Source organism: Carassius gibelio, chromosome A25, assembly GCF_023724105.1.
Source record: "Carassius gibelio isolate Cgi1373 ecotype wild population from Czech Republic chromosome A25, carGib1.2-hapl.c, whole genome shotgun sequence".
Lineage (NCBI taxonomy): Eukaryota > Metazoa > Chordata > Actinopteri > Cypriniformes > Cyprinidae > Carassius > Carassius gibelio.
The window spans coordinates 7,864,661-7,890,693 of record NC_068395.1 but is presented as its reverse complement, the minus strand read 5'-3'; the positions used below and the strand labels follow the sequence as shown (position 1 = coordinate 7,890,693).

The 26,033-nt window shown below is 35.9% G+C and overlaps 2 protein-coding genes across 7 annotated transcripts; one reads left to right on the top strand and one right to left on the bottom strand.

The window, feature by feature from the left end:
* The first annotated feature begins 592 nt into the window (after positions 1 to 592).
* Positions 593 to 11,300, top strand: LOC127946940 (aryl hydrocarbon receptor nuclear translocator-like protein 1). 5 transcript variants are annotated; one of them, XM_052543777.1, is made up of 19 exons: positions 593 to 747; positions 4,476 to 4,532; positions 4,640 to 4,787; positions 5,221 to 5,241; positions 5,351 to 5,389; positions 5,484 to 5,516; positions 5,626 to 5,783; positions 5,896 to 5,975; positions 6,063 to 6,155; positions 6,239 to 6,356; positions 6,444 to 6,593; positions 7,460 to 7,703; positions 7,968 to 8,074; positions 8,204 to 8,354; positions 9,226 to 9,314; positions 9,390 to 9,498; positions 9,587 to 9,680; positions 10,426 to 10,519; positions 10,603 to 11,300. In XM_052543777.1, exons 3-19 carry the CDS (start codon positions 4,648 to 4,650, stop codon positions 10,758 to 10,760), a joined length of 1,878 nt encoding a protein of 625 aa, XP_052399737.1. In that variant the 5' UTR covers positions 593 to 747; positions 4,476 to 4,532; positions 4,640 to 4,647; the 3' UTR covers positions 10,761 to 11,300. The 5 variants fall into 5 exon arrangements, with proteins under 5 accessions (XP_052399737.1, XP_052399735.1, XP_052399734.1 ...); XM_052543775.1 differs by having other exon boundaries at positions 6,444 to 6,611; positions 7,457 to 7,703; XM_052543776.1 differs by having other exon boundaries at positions 594 to 747; positions 7,457 to 7,703.
* Positions 11,301 to 12,191: 891 nt separating this feature from the next.
* Positions 12,192 to 23,695, bottom strand: LOC127946942 (BTB/POZ domain-containing protein 10). 2 transcript variants are annotated; one of them, XM_052543780.1, is made up of 9 exons: positions 23,477 to 23,695; positions 22,490 to 22,627; positions 17,099 to 17,301; positions 16,134 to 16,368; positions 15,923 to 16,025; positions 14,220 to 14,340; positions 13,680 to 13,877; positions 13,424 to 13,534; positions 12,192 to 13,085 (listed from the first exon to the last, which is right to left on the bottom strand). In XM_052543780.1, the coding sequence occupies exons 2-9, from the start codon at positions 22,576 to 22,578 to the stop codon at positions 12,772 to 12,774; spliced, it is 1,374 nt and encodes a 457-aa protein (XP_052399740.1). In that variant the 5' UTR covers positions 22,579 to 22,627; positions 23,477 to 23,695; the 3' UTR covers positions 12,192 to 12,771. The 2 variants fall into 2 exon arrangements, with proteins under 2 accessions (XP_052399740.1, XP_052399739.1); XM_052543779.1 differs by lacking the exons at positions 22,490 to 22,627; positions 23,477 to 23,695 and adding an exon at positions 20,292 to 20,570.
* Between the last annotated feature and the right edge of the window lie 2,338 nt (positions 23,696 to 26,033).

Genomic DNA, 26,033 nt, shown 5'->3' with positions numbered 1-26,033 from the left:
TGAACTGCATGAATAATACATTTAAAAGAGCCAGCCTTGTACCTTAAAGAGTACCTTAGGTTTTGGGTAGTAATTTTAAACTTATGAATGTGTACATTTAGTTAAACAGACAAATGTTTATAAACAATACTATTATGAATATTGTAATGATGTTCCATATTCCATATATGGAAGAAAAACTGCATTTTTTCTTCTTCTATAGTTTTATCTGTTTATTTATCCAGTTTGATATTGTCTCCACTACCACTGTCCCTCCTTTGTTTGTTTTTTTCGACAGGATATGTTATAAACATATTCATATTCCAATTGTTAACGTAATTCCTAAAAAAAAAAAATTATTCAGCATCTTTCTCAAATAAATTAAAAGCAAATTATTTTCCAAAAATCTCATCCGTTTCTCAAAGGGGCAAGTACAATAGAGAATAGACACAATTGTAGCAACATGCGATTGAGAACCACCCCTTACTGAGATCATCAGCCATGTCGATGACTCGCAAGAAACCCTATTTGATTGGCCACTCCTTGTGTCAATCGTTCCTCCGTGAGATGTAACCGCTATTCTGACTGGCCACAACAAGTGCACCTTTTTATCCAGAGATCCTATTGGTGGAAAATATAGGTTAGTGGTACGACAGTCACACGAAGGAAAGAAAAGTAGGTCAGAGACTGATTCCGTTTATGTCACAGTTCCTCACGGACCGAGCGTCAAATAACCGAGACGAACTGTGATGTTAAGCTATTCCTCCGGTAAGTGTGACGATTTGACGTTTTACCATTAGGTCTAAGTATCGCGTATTGCTTGTCGATGTATTATGTGCGTTTTTTGACCGCGCGCATATTGATATCAGTAGGAGGGGCGTCGGTGACATTTCTCAGGTTGAATACCTTAACACCAATGCAGCTGCCACCACAACAAAAACATAATGTAGTGATTTAGTTAGAAAGTTAGAAGTCATAGCAGAGTGTAGCCACAAACCCACACCCAATATCGATGTGAGGCTAATGGTCTGCGTCCCCTTTAAGATGGTGTACTTGAGACTCCTTTGTGGATGGTCAGTCACTTCAAAAGGTAACGTTTCTTACGTTTACATTAAGATAAATCTACTGTGTTCGCCTTCTAAATCGGGGCTGGGTTTCAAATCCTTTCTGACCTGTATACCTAGACAGGATTTCTGGGAGGACCCATAGGCTCTTTCGAGTGATGCTTTCTAGGTAACGTTAGGCAGCTCACTATGGTTTGAGTCAGGGCTACAGTGGCGTCATTGTGCTTCCGATTGCGGTTTCTCTATGTCCGTTTGTTGCCATTTTAAAGAGAGCGTTTCATAAAATAGATAAAGGGCGTAAGGTTAGTCACCATTCAGATGTGCCTTTTAAAACCAGAATGCGCCTGAATGGTGAGTACTGAATGTTGCCCAAATTCCATATCTGACATTTTAAACATAGAATAGTTAAGATTATGCTGTATTACTAGGCAACGATACAAATGCAAGCAAATTTGTGACACTGACCAGAAGTCACTTTTGCAAAAGGTCAGATGTTCTTGCTTTCACCGAAGTACACAATGTTCTTTGCATCATTCTTAGATCATGCTGGATATTATGACGAAAATTTCAGCTCAACTTTTGACTTATTTTTTATGATGACAATATGATGAGAAACTTTAAATTAAAAGCCAAATGCATTCATTACAAAAAGAAAAAAAGAAAAGAAAAAAAACACTTTATATGCAAGACAGGGCTAGCTGTCATATTTTTACTTTAGTGAATTTCTTAGCATGGATTTATATATCAAAGGGAAAATCTGTATAAGGCATAAACCTTAAACTCCGGACCACAAAAGCATTTGAACGTTTCTTCCATGTAAAAGGGATTTGGTTCATTTAACATATGTTGCCCACTTGTGAGAACATGCCCCAGTAGTGCAGCTTATTTTGGCACACTTTATTATTAATACACTGCAACAGATATTAATTTATTTTAATTATGAATATTTATAATAAATTAAATTAATTTACAATTTATTTGATTTAAATTTCTGTTTTTTTTAATTATCTAAATGTGAAATTCATTTATTTTGGATCATTAAAAAAATATATTAAATTTAATTGTTAACAGAGTATTAATAAATAATTGTTGTTGTTAATACAATATTAATAAATGTTTAATATTTAAGATTCTAATATTGTAAAATGTAATTATTACATATTAATTACCATTGAACACCAAATAGCACCTACTGAATGTAAAACATTTGAAATACATGTGACAACTTGGTCCAGCTTTGCATTTGTGAAAAATATTATACCTTTAAGGACAGTCTGCTTTCAGTCATGACAAGTCTAACAAGTTACGGGAAAGTACGTCTTCCATATTGTAAGATGGGTGTGTGGTGTTCATTTAAAGTAACAGCATTCCTACAGTACAGCATCAAGCCCTCATCATTAGGGCGTTCATCTGCACTTACTTCCAGAATTAATTGTTTTTCCTTTAACCACATCTGGGCTTTCTTCCGTTCATCCACATGTAATGTTTCTCCTGAATTTGTCTGTAACAACTTGAAGGGGGCTCTTAATTATAATGAGTAATAGAGGTATAATCTTTAAATGTGACATTGTAATCCAGTTGCCATGGAGGGAGGTTTAATTTGCATATTTGGCTTTCACCATACTGAAATCGTCTTGAATTCAAATAAACTGAGATGACCTACTTTGATATATTTTGCTTGACGCTTTCTTCCTCTTTTTTTTTTTTTCTTTATCTTTGGCAGTCAGTTTAGTCTAGCCCACGCATTCAAGAATAGATCATTTGGAGATGGGTGGTGAAGTTCACCGATTCCTTTGTGTGTATGTGAGTGTTTGTGGGTGTATGGGAGATGTTTTCTTTTTTAATTTTTTGGTAGAAATGAAGGAAGCTTAAGTTACCCATTTACTTGAAGGAATAGTTCACCCAAAAAAGAAAATACTGTCATCATTTGTTTCAGTCCAAACCTTTTTGACTTTCTGTTTTTTGTGGAATATATCAGTGATTTTTTTTCTCTCAATACCTCCTTGGCTGCTGTTAAATTTTATTGATCTTTTATGTACTACTATTTAAACGTCTTTTATTGGCAGTTTATTCAATGTTTGTTTTAACCATTTATTTAAAAACCGTATTTAAAAAATGTACTGTTTTAAGCAGTGAATGGCCTATATCAAAATAACATTTTTACCAAATTTTTCAGAGAGGGTAATTTTTTCACAACTTGTTCCATATGATGCGATTGCTGTATATAGATCCAGCCAGGTTCCAGGTGATCCAGCCAGGTTTAGGACACTTCATGGCACAGAATCTGCCCTCCTTAAGTTTAAGGTTGCCCTTTTTTAACAATTTTATTGGCAGTTGACCCTGGATATTTAAAGGATAGATCTTTTTCAGCTTGTGTTGGTAATTTGTGTTCTGCATTGGTTAAATTAAACAGTGGTGTGCCACAGGGTTCTATTCTTGGACCTATTTTATTTTCATCACATTTGTGCCTATTGGCCTAATTTTTTTATAAATTCAATATTTTCTTTAATGCAAATGCAATATTTGATCTGTACACTGATGATGCCCAGCTATATATCCCAATTGATCCATCCTCCAGTTTATCTTCATCCTTTGATGCACTTGTAGGTGAGGCTTAGGTCAGGTTACACAAGTGATTTTCTTCATCTTAATACCAAAAAGTCTAATTGTGTTGTCTTTGGACCACCTTCTGCCACTAAGGAAATTATAAGCAGGCTGTGTTATAAGATCAACTTAAGAATTTGTGTGTTGTCGTTGATTCCGCTTTGGCTCTTGATACACAGGTCATTAGCGTTGTCAAGGCTGGGTTCTCCCAACTCAGAATGAATTCTAAATTGAAACCAATTCTCTCCTTTAAAGACCTGGAAGCTGTCATTCATGCATTTGTATCATCACACATTGATTACTGTAATTCTTTATATATTCTCTGGGTCAATTATCCCGGGCTTCTGAATTATACAAAGAAGAAGAAGCGTGTAACCCATTTGCCTGTAAAATTTAGGTTTGAGTTAAATATTCCGTTGTTGGAAAGCACTTTGATTAATGGCATTTATTTTAAACATGCTATAGAAACAAAATTTGTATTGTATTGTAAAATGAAATCCAATGGGGTCCATTTGGTCAAAATTGGTTTACAGACAAAATTAAGACAGCTTTTTTCTATCATAGTGGATGTCAAATGCAAAATTCACTTTTACATAGTGTTTGCATATAGCCACCTTACAATGATAAAAATTTGTTCTCTTAATCCCCCAAAAACCTAAAATGTCTCAGTTATCAAGCTGTTTTCATTTTCTCAGGCCACGCAATGTCTATATAACCTTTATAATGTCTCATAACCTAAAACACAATGTCAATGTGAAACTGAACTGTAGAGTTTGTTGTCAATGGAAACCCGTTTGGTTATGAATGCAGATTTATTTTTGTCCACAGGAACTTGTCACAGGTGGAAGGAAATTCATTGAACAGCTGCTAGACTGAATCTGTGTGGTGAGCATCTTGTATTCTCTATACACACATTGATTTAATGTAGCATATTATAGCCATTTTAAAGAATTGTTTTGTTAATTTTTTTTTTTGCCCATGTTGCTCTTAAGATGATCTAATGGCAGACCAAAGAATGGACATCTCTTCCACAATGAATGAGTTCATGTCCCAGAGTTCTGCAGATCTCATCAGCAGTTCCATTGGCACTACGGGCATGGACTACAACCGCAAGAGGAAGGGCAGCACCACCGAATACCAGTGCGTGAGCTCCTTATACTATAGTGTACACAGCATTTTCCCTTTCGGTTTTCGGCCAAGTCCATCCAGAATTTTCCATTGCACCCCTAGTGTTTTTTTATTATTTACTTGCAAATTAGACAATAAAAAAAAAAAAAAAAATGCCATTTTATGTATTGTAATATAATAACAATTTTAATGTTGTCAGATGAAAAGTGGCATGTTTGCAGGTCACGCGTCTATTTCTTTCTCCAAAATATCTGAAACACAATGTTTTCTTCACTTATTATCTTATACTAATATACTTTAACTAATATATAAATTATGCTTTTGTTATTCATGTTAATTATTTATGTCTGTTTATAATTATATTATTTATAATCATTTAAAATAAGACATTTCTGTTTGAAATATTTTAATTGACCATGTGTATATTTTATGTTTTGTTTTACAGGATTGATGGCTTTTCGTTTGAGTGAGTAGAAATGTTTCCTAATATATTTCACAAATTTCCCCTTCTAATAAGATCACTGAAAATATTTATTTTATTTACATCGCTGTGGTTTTTCTTTTGATTTTCACAGTGATAGTATGGACATAGATAAAGATAAGGCAATGGGAAGGTAAATTAATGTGAATTACATGCTGTTAACTTTAAATACCAAAAGAGATTGATAAATGAATGATTAATAAATACATATTTTCTTCTAAATCCAGGGATGAGCACCAGGGCCGGATTAAAAACGCCAGGTAAGGTGCAGATTAGACTTTTCTCTGCTTCAGAGGTTACATACAGTATATATTATAATGTAAGAGAGCTGTGTTGCTTGAATGTTTTCAGCTGTTGTTTATTTTTTAGGGAGGCTCACAGTCAGATAGAGAAGAGACGCAGGGATAAAATGAACAGCTTTATAGATGAGTTGGCTTCGCTAGTCCCCACTTGTAATGCCATGTCTCGCAAGTTGGACAAACTTACTGTACTGCGCATGGCCGTCCAACACATGAAAACATTACGAGGTGAGAGCTTTCTACCGCAGAACCGGCCAGAATACATCATTATGAGTCGAAAACCAAACTTTTTCCACATTGATTTATGCTTGGCTCTTCTCTTTCTCTCTTTTTCTTGTAGGGGCCAGCAACCCATACACAGAAGCCAACTATAAGCCAGCATTCTTGTCGGATGATGAATTGAAGCACTTGATTTTAAGGGTGGGTTTAAAATATCAACTGGAAGATGTATCGTCTGGAAAACTTTTAGGATTTGTTTGAAAACACTTCTTCCCTCTGTCTCCGCAGGCTGCCGATGGCTTCCTCTTTGTAGTTGGCTGCGATCGTGGAAAGATTCTCTTCGTTTCGGAGTCTGTTTATAAAATTCTCAATTACACTCAGGTATATTTTCTCGACAGTGATCTCCAAGCTTTGATACAGTAAAGTTTTTGACTTTAATGCCAACTGTTGTTTTGAACCTTCAGAATGATCTGATTGGCCAGAGTTTGTTCGACTACTTGCATCCAAAAGACATTGCCAAAGTGAAAGAGCAGCTGTCGTCCTCAGACACGGCTCCACGGGAACGACTCATCGATGCCAAAAGTAAAAATTGTTTTAATACGTGTTAGCAGTCATTTTACTCCCATTTTAGCATAAGGCACTTGGACTGATGTTGGGTTCTCTCTGAAGCTGGTCTACCAGTGAAGACAGACATCACTCCCGGCCCCTCCAGACTGTGTTCAGGGGCCCGACGATCTTTCTTCTGTAGAATGAAATGCAACCGTCCGTCTGTCAAGGTGGAGGACAAGGACTTCCCCTCAACTTGCTCCAAAAAGAAAGGTATCAGCAGCTTTGCAGGTAGTTTGCACGGGTTAAAAGACTTCTGAATAGAGAGAAAAAAAGTAGAAAAAAATAGATATTTTAAATAAATGAAAAAGGGTATAAAATGATTAATTGTTTGTTTGTGTACGTGTCTATATCTGTGTGTGTGTGCGCCTATATATATATATATATATATATATATATATATATATATATATATATATATATATATATAAGCAAAAAATCTTATATATGTCTATATCTTATATATATCTAATCTATAAATAAAAATGTTTGATTTTTTATTATATAAAAAGTAAATATTTACAAATTATTTATTTTTCAAATGTTCTATAATTATATATATATTTATATATATATATATATATATATATATTATAGAACATTTGAAAAATAAATAATTTGTAAATATTTACTTTTTATATAATATAATAAAAAATCATATATTATAATTATTTAATATAAAAAAAACTATATATATATATATATATATATATATATATATATATATATATATATATATATATATATATATACATATAGAACATTTGAAAAATAAATAATTTGTAAATATTTACTTTTTATATAATATAATAAAAAATCATATATTATAATTAATTAATATTTAAAAAAACTATATACATATATATGTATATATAAACTTTTAAAATACAATTTTAAATATAAGTATTTCTTAAAAAAAAATTATTAGAGTTATAAATGAATCAGTAGATACATTTATATCGAATATTAGCAGAATATAAAATATCTGATTTTTGCTGTTTTTCCATGATTTTGTGTTCTCAAATGGATGTTTTGCTTCAGAAGGCTGATGGATAAATCTCTCCCTCTCTCTACAGCAGATCGCAAGAGTTTCTGTACCATCCATAGCACTGGCTACCTAAAAAGCTGGCCGCCCACCAAGATGGGTTTGGACGAGGATAACGAACCTGATAATGAGGGCTGCAACCTCAGCTGTCTAGTGGCCATTGGTCGCCTACATCCGCACATCATCCCCCAGCCCATGAACTGCGACATCCGCGTTAAACCCACAGAATACGTCTCCCGCCACGCGATCGATGGCAAGTTTGTTTTCGTCGACCAGAGGTGAGAAGGTGCTTTTAGATCCATCTGGCATTATCCAGTTCCCGAATGTTTTCTAGATCTTTCATATTACATCATAAGTTTTTATTAGTGGCTCAAAAGGCCACTAATAATGTCTGGGGAGAGCAGATCTGATTACTCGCTAAAATGAGATTTGAATTGTCAGGGACCTCAAGGGTCTACAAGTATTGATTTCAGTTCATGTCAGTGTATTAGCATCTCATTTAATCCATTAGTTTATCACCGCAATTCATTGTTTCCATTTAGGGCGACAGCCATCCTGGCGTACTTGCCCCAGGAGCTTCTAGGAACGTCATTTTATGAGTATTTTCACCAGGATGATATCGGTCACCTCGCCGAGTGCCACAGACAAGGTTTCTGTTTTATTGGCTTGATCACCTAATTCTTACCATTTGTAAATGAGAGTTTAAAAAGTGCTTGACTCTTATAATGCCAGTCAATATCACGTTTGTAATAAATGATAATTTGGTGTTTTATTTCAGTGCTACAGATGAGAGAAAAGATTCATACGAACTGTTATAAATTCAAGATAAAAGACGGCTCTTTCATCACTCTGAGGAGCCGCTGGTTCAGCTTCATGAACCCCTGGACCAAAGAGGTGGAATATATAGTCTCCACAAACACTGTGGTTTCGTAAGTGTCACATCATATTAAATTTGTGAATGTTTGCTTTTTGAATCAGGCTGAGGAAACCACCACAGGCACAATGACCTAATTCATGATTTAATAAATGTGCCTTTCATACACTACTTAAAAACTCAAAACTAAGCACATTTACTTGTTTTAAAAAAAAAGGCCTTTTAAAGCACCATTTATGAAGACAGTATGAAGAAGGTTTTCGAAAGAACATTTATTTATAAATAAAATATTATAAAACATGATTGTGAGTATTATTAATATAAATATAACAATAGTTATACAAACAATCCAATGTATATTAAATAATATACTATAATATATAATATCTTTATTATACAAATAGTAGAAATATTAATAGAAATACACACATTAATAATCCATTTATATGTATGTGTATGTTTTAATCAGTTTATTGTAATACATTATTATTAATAATAATATTACAAATACTATTATTTAATACAAAATTTTTAATATACTATTATTTATTATCACTATTAATTATAGAGAATATTTTTATTATAGTAAATAGATTATAATAAGAAATTGAATAATATACAAATTTATTAAAGTGTTATGTAATAGTATTAGTAAAATAATAAATTTTTATTTATACTATTAATACTATATTTTGTAAATGATGTGTATTAATAATGATGATGGTGATGATTATATTATTTTTCTTTATTAAACTGTTTTAAGTTTTATATAAAACATGTTTATTATTATTATTAACAATAAGAGAATAAGTTCAGATCCTGCCAGTTTTTTACTCTGCAGTGTCTCTGGTGTTTTTAGATTAATTCCATTCTAATGCAGAGTGAGATGCTGATGATGCTGATTGTGTGGAATGGGGTTGTTTCAGGGGCAGTATGCTGGAAGGAGCAGACCCTAGTTATTCCCAGTCAGCCTCGTCCCCTCAAAGCATGGACAGCGTTTTTACATCAGGAGACGGTGAGAACGCTTTCCAGCTGACAAGTTTCTCTTATAGATCTCTTTTTTACATTTATCTGTGTATGTTTCGGACAGGTGGGGGGAAACGTCCTCTTCAGACGGTTCCTGGTATTCCAGGAGGGACTAGAGCGGGAGCTGGCAAGATTGGACGCATGATAGCCGAGGAAGTGATGGAGATTCAGAGGTACATGCAGCATACAGCACATTAAGGTTGCACTGCAACATTGTTCACAAAAATGATATGTGATTCTATAATGATGTCCTGCCCCCAGGATCCGAGGCTCCTCCCCTTCTAGCTGTGGCTCCAGTCCTTTAAATATCACGGCCACGCCCCCACCAGACACCTGCTCTCCAGGGGGAAAGAAGGTGAGACTCTTTGACCACATTTACACCTACAGTTAAAAAAAGAAAACTTGCTGAAAATGTATCCTCAGGCTATCCGAGATGCAGATGCAGTTTTGTTTATCAAAACATATTTGGAGAAATTTATCATTACATCACTGGTTTAACAGTGAATCCTTTGCAGTGAATGGGTGCCATCAGAATGAGAGTCCAAACAGCTGATAGAAACATCACACAATAATACACAAACCATCAATTAATGTCTTGTGAAGTGAAAAGCTGTGTCTGTAGAAAATCCATTTAGGTTTCTCATCTGATTAAAACAAGATTTAACTTCTTTTTTTTTTTTTTGCATACATTTCCAGAACAGAAATCTGAACATTGGATAAAGCCAGGTTCAGAATTATTCAAAATTTTTACCAAGGGGATTTTGAAATACTGTCACCAGTTTTCATGTTTTTAGAAATAAAATGTTTTATGTATAAAATATGGCAACAAACCCCCCTGTAAAATCCTCCTGAATAAAACTGTAACGTTTGGCATAAGCAAGTGCTTTTAAAGGATGTTTTCTCAAAATGTACAGATCCGAATAGATAAAGTGCAATGAAATAAACATTTAAACATGTATTTTTTTAATGTCTTCTTTAATTGCTCTGAAACAGTTTGATATGGAAAAAAACTAATGGCCTAAAATTTATAATGTATGATGCATGAAACATGATTCTTTTACATTATAGTTTTGTTGTTCTGTAACATTTTCATCTTTTAGATTCAAAATGGTGGAACTCCAGATCTGCCTTCAGCAGGAATCGTGCCTGGACCCGATTCGATAGGATACCCTTATTCAAATAACTCCTTAATGAGTGAGTACACTGAATCAATCTCACGCAAGTGAATCGTGTGTAGTGTTCTCTAGCAAGTGCACTAAATGTATCTCCGCCTGCAGGTGACAACTCCCATCTCAGTATTGACATCATGGAAGAGCCCGGATCCAGCAGCCCCAGTAACGACGAGGCAGCCATGGCCGTCATCATGAGCCTTCTAGAAGCTGACGCTGGCCTCGGCGGTCCTGTGGATTTCAGCGACCTTCCCTGGCCTTTGTGAAACCACAGCGGACTCCCATCAGGATGCTCTTCAGGTCCAAGCCTAAACAGGTCTAACTGAAGGTCACCGCAGCTGCTCGGCACAGCAGAGTCTCCTGGACAGGAAGTGCACCGCAGAGGTGTGCGGAGGCTAACATGCTGTGGCCATTACACACAGCACCTCCTACTCAAAGCACACCGAACGGTTGAGCTGCATACTTCTTTCCAACCGCCTCCTGCTGAAAGGAGATCTCTGCATTTCCCATGATTACTCCTGACCTGCCTGGTTCCCTGTAAATATGGACCTGGATTATTCCTGTGGTTCCCATCAGCAAACATGGATATCTTTCTATACATATATAAATATAAATCATTTTGTTTGTGTTTTAATGTTTTTACACTACAAAGGTTGTTGAAATGTTAAATATTCTATATGCAGATTGTAACTAATATTGTAATTCTATTATGTAAGATTTCTTCATGCAAGATATATATGGTAAAAGTGTAACGTATCAGCAGTGGATATTTTTAAAATAAAAAACTTGTCTTTAACATTTACGAATCCGAATTTTTGCACACTACTTCTATTTATTAACATATGATTTGTTCTTATCTTGATAAATAATAGATATGCTGGCTGCCACAGATTATCAGTCTTTTGGAGAATTGCTAGAGATGATTCCTCATAGAGCTCTGCTCATGGCTGCTTCAGCTGATGTCTCTTTTCCTGGCTTTTGATTGGTCCGTGGCTGAGATATTTTTGTTCTATGTTGCCATCCAGTGGTAAAATCTGAGGTAATTAAATATGTTTTCAGAGAACGGAGACTATAGTTTGACAGTTGAGATATTAAAAATCAATTAGGACCATTGTGAATTATTTTGTAAGCCAATATCATTTTATTATCTTAATTCTAACAATTTAATTAGCGTGACAAAAAGTGTGATGGGATTTTTTTTTAAAGGGGAGTATCAAATTAGATTTTTGAGCACCAAATCAGCATATTAGAATGATTTCTGAAGGATCATGCAGCACTCACGACTGGAGTAATGATGCTGAAAATTCAGGTTTTCCATCACAGAAATTAAATTAAATTTCAAAGTAGATTATAGTAAGAATTTTTAACTTTGTAGTTTTTAATCAAAGAAATGCAGCTTTGAAGACTATAAAAGACTTTAAAAAAAAAAAAAAAAAAAAACACCCCATTTTTTTGAATTGTAATGTATATAGATGTTTATGTATATGTTTTCAGGCATATCACAAAATAATTTAAATTAACAATTTTTGCATTGTGACATTTTCATGACGATACAATGGTAACAGGAAATGTTCTTAATTGTTTAAACAAAAATGCATATTAAAAATAGTCAACTTTTATCCAAAATGTTATTTTTGTTTTTAGGAGAAATTAAAATAATTTCAATATTTAGAACCAAATCTAATAAACCAAGCATGCTGATTTGATCGTGTTTATTAAAATAACATTTCTCAAGTGGTACACAAGAGGAATGCCTCTCTTGATGCCCCTCACTGCAGCTACAAATAACATCAAAATGAAAAGTACGGTAAAATAACGTGACATCATTTCAGTACTCATTCATAGGCCATGCATCACAGTGAAGCTCCGCAGGTGCTCCGTTACGCCCCGTCCACATGTCAAAACCAGAAGAGATTCTCACTTCATCACGTGATATCACTCGCTCGCAGGGGGCTCCAGTGGGTTGTGCTCCTTTTTATTGCTAAGTTAAACAGCACCACAACATAGTACAGTCACTTCAGATACTAATCAAAGGAGTGATTATCAACTTTGAGTGTCTAATAAAAAAAAAAACTCCTTTGGTTGAGTTCCATGTGGGAAAGAAAGGCAAAGTGTTCATAGGTCATGTGCTGCCTCAGCGATCGTCTTTGACACTCTTAAGGCAGGAGAGGACTTGAAAGGCAATGTGGTCTTGGCAGCAGGACTTGGCTGGCCTCTCTCTGCAGTGCTCCAGTGGTGACGCGTGTGTTTGTGTGTGTGTGTGTGTGTGTGTTTGAGTCAAATGGCTGGGGATGAGGCATCGGGATCAGGGTCATACTGGTGGCTGGGCTGGGGGTGGCTGGGGAGGATGTCTAGTTCGTCCACCTGAGGCCCGGGGTGCATCTCCACCAGCTGGTCCTGAGGGATGTCCGCGGCAGCTGCGGCCAGGTTGGTGATCGACTTGCTTTTCACGCACTGGAAGTCCACGTGTCGGCTTTTGCCTTCCTCTTTCTCCCATGACATACGGATGAAGGGCCGCTGGACATAGTTGTAAATGACCTCAGGACGTCCACCAGGTCGCTTCTTTACTTTCTCTTTGTAGGTTGGGTAACCTAGGGACAAACATAGGCACAGCATTAGCAAGAATGCAAATTAAAGGGATAGTTAACATTATCTAAAAAAAAAATGATCTAATTATGTACCCTCATGTTGTTCAAAACCTGTAAGTTTTTATTGTGTGTGGAATATAATGGAAGATATTTTGAAGAATGTTGGTAACCAAACATTTTGATTCCCATTTGCAAACTGTGGAAGTCAATGGAAACCGAAACTTTCTGGTTACCAACATTATTTAAAATATTTCTATTATGAAACATTGTATGGTTGATCATGGTTGATTAGCAGCCAATTGAAAGCCATCTTATCCACATCCTGTTACACAGTCTCTTACCTTCAATGCCTAATCGTATTTTCTTCAGTCCTCTCTCCTTCAGAACCGACTTGGCCACGTCTCGGTTTTCAATATATTTGAAGAAGCGGTATAGTTTTGTGCTGTATATGACTGTGTGACACAAACACAAAACCATTATGACCTTGATTCATACTACTACATTCCTTACAAACCTACAATGATCTTTGATACATCCAGACTTTTCTAGCTAAAAACTAAAATCTTGCTGATGTTAGTGTGTAAACAGTAAACTGACTCTGTGAGTATTCCTCTCCCATCTGCGGTGGATACTCCTCATCCCAGTCCACCACATCGTCGTCAGTCAGCACCACCACGTGACACTCCCTCTCTCCGCTCTGAGCGCTGGCCACCATCAGGGGCAGCACCATCTCCTCCAGATAGCACTCGAACTGCCGCCGGGCGCCATCATTAGACAGCTCATGCATGAGTGCACCTGCAGTCGACATGTTCCAGAGAGTTATTCAAATCAGCTCATTATGATTCAACAGCTGACTCACTGATTCTATCCAGCCATAGAATGACATATACGCTACTTTAAATTGAAAAAAGCAATTAGAACGTAAACCGGTCATGCTAACAGCATCCAGTGACCCATATCTGGCAATCACATCCGATACGCCACTGACCTACTTCTGCTCTCTCGCATCTACCGTCCTCAGACTTCCAAAACGCGCGGAATACCATCCAGTTCCGCCGTTGGCTTGACAATCAGACCATTTTCCGACACAAAAAGACAAATGCGTTTAGTGCACTTGTCATGTTGATGAATACTCACTGAGGTCTCTGCACTTGATGGTGCTGCAGTCGAAGGCGATGCAAAGGTAGTCACATGCCTCTCTCAGCTCCGGGATGGATATCCCATCAGGGCAACGGATTATCCCCGATTTGTAGTAATCCTGCCGGTTAAAAGGGAGACGCAGAGGAAAAACAAACAGGCAGCCATTACTGAAGCAGCACTTACTCCAAAGAGAAGCAAATGGCTCCGATGCCAGATAGACACACGCACACACACCCCCTGCTTTTCCCACTCTTCACACACACTGATCCATTTATAGCCAGCCAAACGCTGAAAGAGCTGAACATATGGACAGCACGAAGATGCTCAACAAAACACTTCACACACACACAAAAAAAAGAGAAAGCTGTTATTTCTGTAGTGCTGTCCTGATTATTCCACTGGGCTGAGCCTCACGCTAGAAGCTTAACCCTTTCAATGTCAAAGAGACAGGCTTGTAACGAATGCCAAAGTTGTCCAAATAGTTGATAAATGTTAAAATAATTGTAGGCCTACATACAAAAATACAGTTTTATTTACGATCATTTTTATAATTACAAATGATAAAAAAGTATCAATACATTATTCATAAATTGCATTTTAAAACACCATGAATGCAATCTTTCAGATGCACTAAAATCTTGAAAATTTCATGAAAATAGCATTATGTGGGGAAATGGCAGCAAAGCAAAAACATACGTTCAAAGTATTTGCAATATTACATCTTTGAATTGATCTACTTTAAAAGAATTGCAACTACAATTATTTAAACACAGCTTTTTCAACTAATTTTGTTCATCTTCACCAAAAATGATCAGATGGATCATACATATATGATCCCCAACTCAATCCCAGCAGCTGAGTCATCTTCAAGAACCACTCACTATTCTATAATTCTATTCTTAAAAAAAATCGAACTACCTTTCTAATCTTTTTTTTATTCGATTTTCTTTTCATTTATTATGCGATTGCGTGTGTGTGTATAAACACCTCTAACACTAGTTTGCTCTACTCTTTTTTTTTTTTTATTCTATCCGTCTTGTTTTTATTTATTACGTGTACTGTGTTAACCTAACTGAGACTTGTTATAGTCCTTATATACATCATTGCTGTTTTTGTTGTTTTTGATTGCTTCCACTGTCCTCATTTGTAAGTCGCTTAAGATAAAAGCTCCTGTTAAATTAATAAAATGTAAAAATATATATATATATATATATATATATATATATATATATATATATATATATGATCCATCTGATCATTTGTGGTGAAGATGAACAAATTATTCTAAAGACAATGACAAAAATGTGTAAATCGGTACATTCATACCCTAAAAGTCCTGCAACTTTATCCAAAGCATTAATCATCCAGGATCAGAACAATCCATTTTATTAAATTTTAATTGATTTCAAGGTCAGTAAAGTCATAAGGCAGTAACAAAAATACTAAACATGCTGGCACTGACTCTGAAGATAAAAAAAAGGAAACCAAAGAAGCCAGACAGCAGGGAAGACTTTCTGCAGAGTTGCCATTTTTATATGCGAAATACATCTGCAGTGAGTTTTAATAAAACAGACGCTTTGTGCTGAAGTCATGTGAATTTTGATACTGCAGTCTAATCCGGCACTTAATCAATATACAGTACACAAGGCTAAAGAGATATTCAAAACCTCAATAAAGCTTTTAAAGCATAGTGCACTCACCAAAATGGCTCTGAACACGGTGGAGCTGATTCCCTCAGCAACCTCATACTCTCCCTTTTCATTAGGACGCGTGAAGTTGTGTTCCCGTCCAGATCCGAACATCCTTCAAGACAAAGCCCACCAGTTATTTATTACAACACTGACACAATATGACAAAGCGAATGATTGTTTTCAATCAATAATGAGCAGAGGTGACCGAGGTTTATCCCACCTGCCGAGCATGGTGTTGGGTTGGGCAGTGAAGATAGATGGGTCGACCACAAAACGTGTGTGGTCTACAATCAGAGTGATTCTTTCGGCAGTCCTCAGACTGCGAGCGCCCTCCTTAACATTTTCACACATGTAGATCATGTCGGAGCTGTGGGTTTTACTTTGAGGGCTGCCATAGAACAGGCTGGAGGTGCATGCTTTCTGAGGCCTGGGACTCGTGGAGCGCGACGAGCAGTCTGAGGAATCAACATGGGAGTTAGACAGGAGTCAAACAACACAAGTGAAGCTTTCCAGTCCTGACTTGAGCATCAATAAAGATGGAAGCCATCAGTGTACATAAATGGTTATTCAATAAATTCAATTCAGTGACAGTTGGTAAAGACCCTCAAGATTAAATAGAAAAAAGAAAAAAAAAATACATTTTATGTAGACTACTGTTGAAAAAAGTTTATGATATTTTTGAAAGATATGAATTTTTATTCAGCAAAGCTGCATTCAATTTAACAAATGCATTTCATTTAAATAATTTTGAACTTTCTGTTCTTCAAAGAATCTTAAAAAAAAAATTATCAGTTTCAACAACAAAAAATTAACTGTAATAATAACTTTTTCGTGAGCAGCAAATCATCATATCGGAATTATTTATAAAGGATAGTGACTCTAAAGACTGGAGTAATGATGCTGAAAATGCAGCTTTGCCATGACCGAGATAAACTGCATTCAGAAACATACATAATTGTTATTTTAAAATATTTCACATTATTGTTTTGATCAAGTAAATGCAGCCTTTATGAGCACAAGGTACTTTTTTCAAAACCATTAAAAACGATCTGACTGACCACATTAACAGTCTACAAAAAAATGTAGTAGTAGGTAGTAAATGAATGTTAAATAATAATATAAATACAACTAATGAATATGTGAGATTTTTTTTTAAATGGTACAGAAGAACATCCCAAGGCTCACCGCTGAGGTGCTGGCGTATGGGTGAGGTGACGTTCCTGATGCAGGGGGTCAGCTGTCCTTCGCCTCTGTCGTGTGAAGAATCCCTAGAGCGATCCCCAGAGCGCCGTCTCTCCCTGGGGTGGTCCAGGGGTCCTCCTCCGCTGGCTCCGTGCAGGCTCATTTTCACCAGCTCACCTTCCAGCTGAGCTCCACGCGGCTGACCACTGCCGGGAAAAGCCAACACACAGTCAGACACACACGTGAACATTCGACTGGGGAGGGAGGGCTTGTTCGAGCGCATCTCCGCAACGTGATGCATACAATAAACTTGGATGAACTCCGGGCCCTAAAAGAGATGCTGAGTGCAGGAAGTGTGGTGACAGCAAAGTGCGATTTCTCACTGTTCCCTGAAAACCTGCTGCTTGAAACAAAAGGACGGCAGCGCAGGTTCACTTCCAGCGAAGCCTCATCTGTCACCAAACCACTGCATTGACCCGTGTAATCACAGATGATTCATTCCCGTTAGTATTTCTTTTATTCACCTGCTTTTATTGAGTTTTCATTTTAACCCAATTCTTTTAAAGTGACGGCCTATATAAAAAATTCAGTACTTCCTATAATTTCATTTAGAAACCCAGGACAAAAAAAAAACTAAAGAATCTAATAATAAAAATTCACAAAACTAGCCCTGGTCTCTCCTATCATTATTATAAGTACCAAACTGTTAGTTTTAGATTTAATTAACTATAACAACCCTTATAGTAATAATAATAAATATATAAAGCTATTAAACACTAATGAATCTTTTATAAACCCAGACATCATTTAAAGCCTCCAGACTGCCTATGCCCAGACTAGGTGCTGTTCATGTTTTCTTGCATTAATACTCATTGCCCTGGAGGCTGAAACAGGATCATTACAAGACAGACGACCTTGAAGCAAGGAGACTGGAGTGCAGCACAGACTAAAGCAGAAAACACAGTTAAAAAGACAGTCTAAAATACAGTCTTTGTGTTCTTTGCACAGAGCCGATATGACTCTTTCTTCCCTTGCACTGAAGAAACATAAAGGGTCCATCGAAGCATGCACGAGCAGAATATTCTGTTTGAATAAATGATGAATAGGCTGGAAATAGGGGCTGTTTTATCCCGGCGAAAGTGCTGCCTAATATGGACCCCTCGATTTATTCCGACTCTCATAACTGCACCAGCCAAAAGCTTTGTGACCCCATTAACCAACCAGAGCGTGACCAGAGCCCACGGCACTGCCATACTCAACAGCAGCTACAAGTTCAATAAGTTCTGCTGCATCTGTTTTGCTGTGAGTTTTCCCACTGATGCAGAACAAACATTCAACAATCAATAGCCTAGTTTCTCACTGATAAATCAATCAAATTCAGTCTGTTTTATTACGCAATTTAAAGTGTGGTCACATCAGACTTTGAGCATGCATATATAATTTTTAATCATGAACCTGAAACACTGCAAACCAAAAGTTTTTCGGGAATTTCCACATCGGAGTTAACCAATATTTAACGTCGCACAGCAAATCCTAAAACTTCTTTGTGAGTAGATGTGTTTCCATGAATATGAACAGAAATAGACTGGAGGGAAAAGTCTGCTGTGACCTTTACAGTCGCTATCAGACATAGATCGGTCATTTTACAGATACAAACAAACACTTGACTTTTTAAACTAGAAATTTACAACAGATGGCACCAGGTGGTGGGTCTCTAAGGAGTTATTACACACCGTGTGTTAAAATAGGAAACAAAGGTATTTACTTTACACACTAAGTAATTTGTTTTGTTTGCATAATTATTGATAAGCATTTATTCTCAAATAAAAAAATAAAACAAGGCTTATGATTAACGGTTCACAAAACAAAGCATAAACAATATAATTTAATAAATTAAGTAATATAATGGTTTCAATAATATTAAGAATAACAGTCATTATTACTATTATTATTATAGTGTCAATTAAAGCATTAGAATGATAATAATTATAAAATATTAATAATACTAATATTGGAACATTATAACAATATATATAAAAAATACTCTTAAGGTTATTTCATGGTGTAAAACATAAATAAATAATTAAAATAAAAACTCAAAATACAAAGTAGTACATAAAAATAATATAACGACTGTAATAACATTAAGAATAATAGTTATTATTATTACCATAATAAACTATAAACCCTATTGTTTTTATTGCTATACTCATAATATTATTTGTGTAAAACAGAATAATTTAAATAAAACAACTCATGCTATAATCCAATGTAGTATATTTTGTGATTAGGTAAAACGATAAATGGTTAAAATAATGGTTTTGGATAATAAGTCACTTAAAATACACCAAAACCATCCATTTCAGTTGAAATAAAAATAAAAAATAAACTATGCAAACCATTGTCCTAACACTTCTCAGCAGCTTCCTCAGTCTTTCTATCTGATTGATATTTTATCTGCCAAGATCCCAGGCAGTAATGCAATGGTGAAACCTGAACTTCAGCTGCACCCTTTAAGTACCATCTGAGCAGTCTAATGATTCCCCAAGCAGCTCTGGCAGAAATTAATTCAGTACACAGGACAGGCTAACTCAGCCTCTGAGTACTGTGCCATGTGAAGATCATTTCAAAGACCCACTGCCAATCATATGCATGATTCCTATATAATTAGGAGTCAAGATCACGTTTTGCTTCTCTATTGCATCAGCCAGAAATGTGGCAGGCAGAAGTAGCCCACAACGAATTGAAATGATAGCAAGTCTGTGGTGTCTCAAGACCCTTAGGGGACAAGGGTCTTCTTGAAATGACAAGCCGATTGAAGATCTGTCCTTCTGCATGTCAATCAACACGAATATTTTTTTAAGACAAAAAGACGAGCATTTTTAACTTGACTTTTGTTCCATGTAACTGTAAAGGAGCAAAATCCATTCGTGTTACTTACAGAAAAAGTAGCATCAATAATTCAGTACACTGCTGACACCACTCCTCTAATGTTAAACAGCAAGACAGCAGATATGCGTTCAAATGACGCATTCAACTCATTTCTAAACGATAGAATATTTAATTAAACAACTGCAACGGAAATAGTATCTATAAATAAAACTTAGTTCGCATTTTCCTATATCCTCCGGACCTTCTAAACCAAAACAGGTGTATTTTTTTAGAGTTATTCACATAGTGAAGCGCGTGTACGTACCCGCCTCTCTTTAAAACAAAGCAGCAGGGCAGCAGCTGATGAATGAACGCACAAAGAACGCGCGCTGCTTCGCACAACAAGGGCTTGCCAGACGACTTAACATCCTCGGGCATTACTTTCCAACTTCAGCATAATGCGAGAAATCTGGCGTAACTTCTTGGCTGCGAACACAGCCTCCAAATGCTGCTGTTTGAGAAGAAAGGACGCCCTCAGGTAGCATAGTAACCTGACGGAGAGGCACGCGCGTGCATGAATGGCTGCTCGTTTTCTCCGACCGCTACTGTGGCACGCGGAGGCTGCATCGATGACGTAGGCCGACCCGTAAAACATCTCCTGATACTGTAGATTCTCTCATGCACGATAACACAATAGGCTGATGAAAGAGACGGCGGGATGCGAGTCATGCGGATGGAAAACGAACTCAGTGAACCTCTCTGCACCTGCACGAGGTTTAAAAGCCTTATACAAGACTTCATGGAATGACCTTCTTGTCTGAATATAGTACAAAGTTGATTGAAAGGTGAATAAAACGTGGGTGTTGTCCTTTTACCTATCGTAGACAATAAAAATGTGTGCTTGTGACGAAATAATTAAAAATACAATGAAAACTGTACTTTATTCTTATTATTTTACTCATACTGTCATTCATAAAAGGTTTTATGGCCATTGTTTCAGACTACATCCTTACAAGCTTTATTACTCAGTGGCCACAGTGCATTTAATGGATTGTACTGTTGTTTAATAGCATGCTGACAATGTTCAGCTGACGAAAATCTTTCTGAAAATAACTTTCAGTAGGCAAAAACAGTTTGTATTATTATAAATACAGTATGTTTATCTATCACAGCCTGGTTTTTATCCACTTTAAATTCAGCGTGGCTTCTAATCTACTAAGGTCTAGCTGTTTAGCACCTGCTGTACACCCGGTCACTGAACATTTGCTTGTATTGTAACAAAGGCATTTCTGCAATGCCATTGCAAATTGACATTGATAAACACTGATATCACTAAGATAACCATATCAAACAGTGCTGAACAACAAAACATTACTGGTTACAGTTAATCGCTTCTTTATGTACACCATCACAAGTTAAGTAACTTAAGTAAATGTATATACTGTAAACAACATGTAACATCTTCCAGTTATGTAATCTTCCATCATAATGCGAAGATCCAGATATAAATCAATATACTACACACTGAAACAATCAGCATGATGCACAAAAACAATATTAAATGGACTAGGTAATGACACACATTTCATGAATTGATTCAGTTTCATTTCACATGCTCTTAATCGATTAGATTTCAATTCAATGCAGCAGTAACTTGAAGTAATCATTTTCTGTAAGGCTTTATCCGTCTCTCACATCATTCTGGAGGAATTTTGGCCCCCTTTACAACGTTGCTCAGGTTTATTGAGGTTTGTGGGCATTTGTTTATGCACAGCCCTCACCACAGCATTTCAGTCAGGATGAGGTCTGGACTTTGACTGGACTGCTGCAACCCCTTGATTCTTTTCTTGAGCTGTCCTGTTGTAAATTTGCTGGTGTGCTTGGGATCATTGTCCTGTTGCATGACCCAGTTATGGTCCAACTTTAGCCTAGGACGGATGGCCTCAAATTTGACTCTAGAATGCTTTGGTATACAGAGGAGTTCATGGTCGACTCAATGACTGTGAGGTGCCCAGTTCCTGTGGCTACAAGACGAGCCCAAAATCATCAGCCCTCACCAGCATGTGTGACTTTTGCTATGAGGTACTTGTGCTGATATTGTGCTGGCCTTATGTTTAGAGCTGGAATCATAACCCAAAGGTTGCAGGTTCGAGTCTCGTACAGGGAGGGATTAAGGGTGGGGTGAGTGAATGTAAAGCATTCTCTCCCACCTTCAATACCATGACTGAGGTGTCCTTGAGCAAAGCACCGAAACCCCAAATGCTCCCCGAGCGCCACAGCAAAAAAACAAAAAAAAACAAAAGAAAACTGACTGCCCACTGCTTTGGGTGTGTGTTCACTGTTGTGTGTGTGCACTTAGGATGGGATAAATGCAGTGCACTAATTCCGAGTATGGGTCACCATACTTGGCAATGTCACTTTCACTCTAAATAATGGATTTAGCATTTGGAGTGAACCACAATGAAGTTAACTGTAGAAGAAACATGCCTGTGACAGGGAATTTCGGTTATTATCCAGTCTTACCTTAAGTGTCTGCAGAGTCTCCTAGATGGACATGCTGTCTGTTGATCCCAATCTGAATGGCTGTCATAGGAGATGGAATGTCCTGCCATCTCAAGGAAGTTAATATAACTGGACCTTTACACCTTCAGATCTCATAATCTAACAGAGCAAAAAGAATTGAAACAATGTGTTTCATTCTATCTGTTGCCAAAATTTCCTATGATACATTTTATTAATTTCTTCTGTCCAAAAGCATTTTTAAGTGCACATTTATTTTATTGCATCATTACAATAAAACAAAACTTGCATGAAAATTCAACTGTGGTTGGATTTAAATTTAACTATAGATAAACACATTTTGTACAATCAGAATTTGGAAACAACCCTTAAAAAATCCTAATGGCATAAATTAAGAATCCTCTAAAATGAAACCATTTTACTATATAAAGAGAAATTCCTACAGGACTTTTGGATATGGATTTGATTACTAGAGCCCTAACGTTACTGGATATTGCAAGTTTACTAGAACTCTACTTGTACTGGAATGTTTTTTCTTGTTGACAATCAAAATAGGACCGCTTAATTATTATTATTTTTTTTTACTATTCTATATAGAAATTATATATTTTTATTATCATTCTTTAAGGAAAAAAAATAAATAAATAAAAAAAATAAATATATATATATATATATATATATATATATATATATATATATATATATATATATATATATATTATAATTATATGATCCTTCTGGTTCCGATTACTAAAAAATAAATACAAATAAAATAATATGGGAGATAATGTTTATAGGTAAGTTAACGTTAACGTTAGTAGTACAATTCCACAATTAACGTAGTTTAACTATTTGTTGAGCTAGTAAAAAATGAAGTTTCCAAAAAGCCCTCAAAACTGACCAAGTAACGTACTCCAACCTTGGTAACCTGATTCACTAACTTATTAGTTAGCGTTAAAAATGAGGGGTAAACAAACACAAGACGCTCACCTGTTTCTGCTAAACGCTGAACTTTCTCCTCGAGCTGTACGCTTGAAATTTGTGACAGAAGTTACCAGTTAGCATGATTTTACTTTAGATTGTTCTTCAACATTCACGATGAGACACACTGTTGACAGTAATGGGGGATGCTACATGGCTAACCAAGGATACAAGTTATCTAAGCCGAATCTCGCGAGAACACACGGGACGTCGCCATAGAAACCACCTTGCGTTCAATCAAACGCTGTGGGTGAACAAGCCGCTTTTAAGACAGGCTGCCATAAAAAGCCAAAAGCGCGATACAAAAATAGAATACAGCTGGTGTATTTAAATAATAATATTTAAAGTTATTATAACATAAATACAACAAAAACGAAAAAATCAGAAGTATAAATACATGTAAAACCTATGTAAGGTGCGCGATTTGAGACATTTAACACAACAGTGATTTTTAAAAATGTTTATTTTATATTGTCATCATAAATAGAAGACATTGAAAAAAAAATACTTTTCTCAACTTTTTTCTTAAGAAACATTTGGTCCGACTGCCTACCCATACTTTTTTCTGGGTTCAGTTAATAGATCTAGTCTATGTTACGATCAAATGTATAAATACATAGAAGAGCTTTGAGCTCTTTCGGTTTAGCCACTAAAAAATTATGGAAACTACATAAAAATATAAATAAATTCTTTATAGAAAAGATAAATAAATATTGTTAATATAATTATTAAAGCTGAACAGAATGTCTTAACGTCCCTGAGTAATAAATCACACAAAATCTCTTTTTACGATGGGTTCATAAGTTTTTCCAAAACTGCAATGATATCTTCATCTTCCATTTGATTTAAATCCGTCAGTTTTGGAATAATATCTGGAAGAAGTCCTGTTTTGTCTTCGTTTTTCTTCTCTGAGGCCGTGTGGATCTGCCGTAGTTTCATCTGAAGCCAGTCTTGTCTCAGTTCCTCATGTTTATGTACCCCGAGGTTGTGCATAAGCTGGACTTCATTGATAGCCCTTTTGCTTTTTGATGAAAAAAATAAACAAATAAAATAAATACATTATCATAATCATAAAAAATATATAATAATAAAATGTTCACTGATTTTGAAAAAATATTAATGTACAATATATTTACCCCAGTGGCTTGCTATCTGCATGTGTTGAATAGAATAATATACAGATGGAGAAAAGTACAACTGTTTTCTCCAAAAATCCAAGATGAATGGAAACCATTTTATTAACCTGTGAATTAAACGTAAATTAGTTTTATGTTAATCATAATTTTATAACTGTATAAAATTCTAGTCAATCATAGTAGTAACTAACTAAATACAAAAAAGTTATTTTAATCTAAAACAACAACAACAACACAATTTACTAAATACTCAACTCACCATGCTGGTATAGCCTTCAGATTGCAGGAGTTGGTGCATCAGCCTATCAGTTCACATCAGAGTTGGTTCACAGTTCACATGGTGAGTTCCTTTTATAGCTCTGTGTCCATTGATGAGCCGCCTTCATTATTAGTGATGATGTCACCCTGTGCCTTGATGAAGAATGCGCGTGACATCACCTCTACAACACCACCAATAATTCACACCTTGTAACCTTCACTTTAAAACCCGCCCCAAATGTGAACTTCTGTGCATTAATTAGTGGTACAATTACCTTAGCCTTAAACTATTATAAAGCAATTAAAATATATTGCCTTGTAAAATATATTGCTATGTATGTATATATATATGTATGTGTATATATGTATGTGTGTATATATATATATATATATATATATATATATATATATATATATATATATATATATATATATATATATATATATATATATATATATAACATTTCTGAAATGACTATTGCATCCATTTTCTGAAATGACTATTGCATCCATTTTCTGAAATGACTATTGCATCCATTCAGACAAATAAAAACTTTCCCAGATTTCCTTTAAAACTGTAGGCCTTCAGAAAAAGTACACATTCATAAATTTCAAATAACAGCTGCATGTCTTCTCTGTCTGGTGGTAATCCAGCCAAAGAACCTGCTGCATTCACAGGTGTCCAGAGGGGCACCCGGGAAGGTGGACGGCTCTGTCCTACTTTTATGGCACTGGATGACAGAGTAGGTGAGCAAAGTTTTCTAAATGTAGCCCAGGAATGGCTGTCATGACACATAGAGTGTGTTTAAGTACCTAAACAGGTCTGACCCATAGATCTTACCTCGTGTTGTGGTTAAAGTTTCTCTCCATACTAAGGGCTACTGACTTGAGAAAAAATGGGGTATGACGACAGAGAGCAGGCAGTCTGAGGACATATGAGGCAAGAAGCATCCCTTCAGACTGTAAATTATAGAGGACATGACTCATGAGAGATTGTCACCCGGTATCTGTTTTAATGCAATAATCAGCAAAGTGCAAAGCGGTAACCAATACTGCTTATTCGAGAGATGTTCACTGTGTCTTGTGCACTGCACCTGTCCATGAGCTACTGTTTCATCCTCTGGGCTTCTGTAAAACAAACTTCACCTGTGGAAAGCAATTAAAAGTGTTAC

Excerpts from the sequence above, each read along its gene's own strand:
- LOC127946940 (XM_052543773.1), top strand. The coding sequence starts at position 4,648 with ATGGCAGACCAAAGAATGGACATCTCTTCCACAATGAATGAGTTCATG. Across the intron at positions 5,517-5,625 it reads GGCCGGATTAAAAACGCCAG|GGAGGCTCACAGTCAGATAG; the intron begins GTAAGGTGCAGA and ends TTTATTTTTTAG. Across the intron at positions 6,357-6,443 it reads ACGACTCATCGATGCCAAAA|CTGGTCTACCAGTGAAGACA; the intron begins GTAAAAATTGTT and ends TTCTCTCTGAAG.
- LOC127946942 (XM_052543779.1), bottom strand. The coding sequence starts at position 20,404 with ATGCCCGAGGATGTTAAGTCGTCTGGCAAGCCCTTGTTGTGCGAAGCA. Across the intron at positions 13,535-13,679 it reads GGGAGAGGAATACTCACAGA|TCATATACAGCACAAAACTA; the intron begins GTCAGTTTACTG and ends TGTGTCACACAG. Across the intron at positions 13,086-13,423 it reads AATACGATTAGGCATTGAAG|GTTACCCAACCTACAAAGAG; the intron begins GTAAGAGACTGT and ends GTTTGTCCCTAG.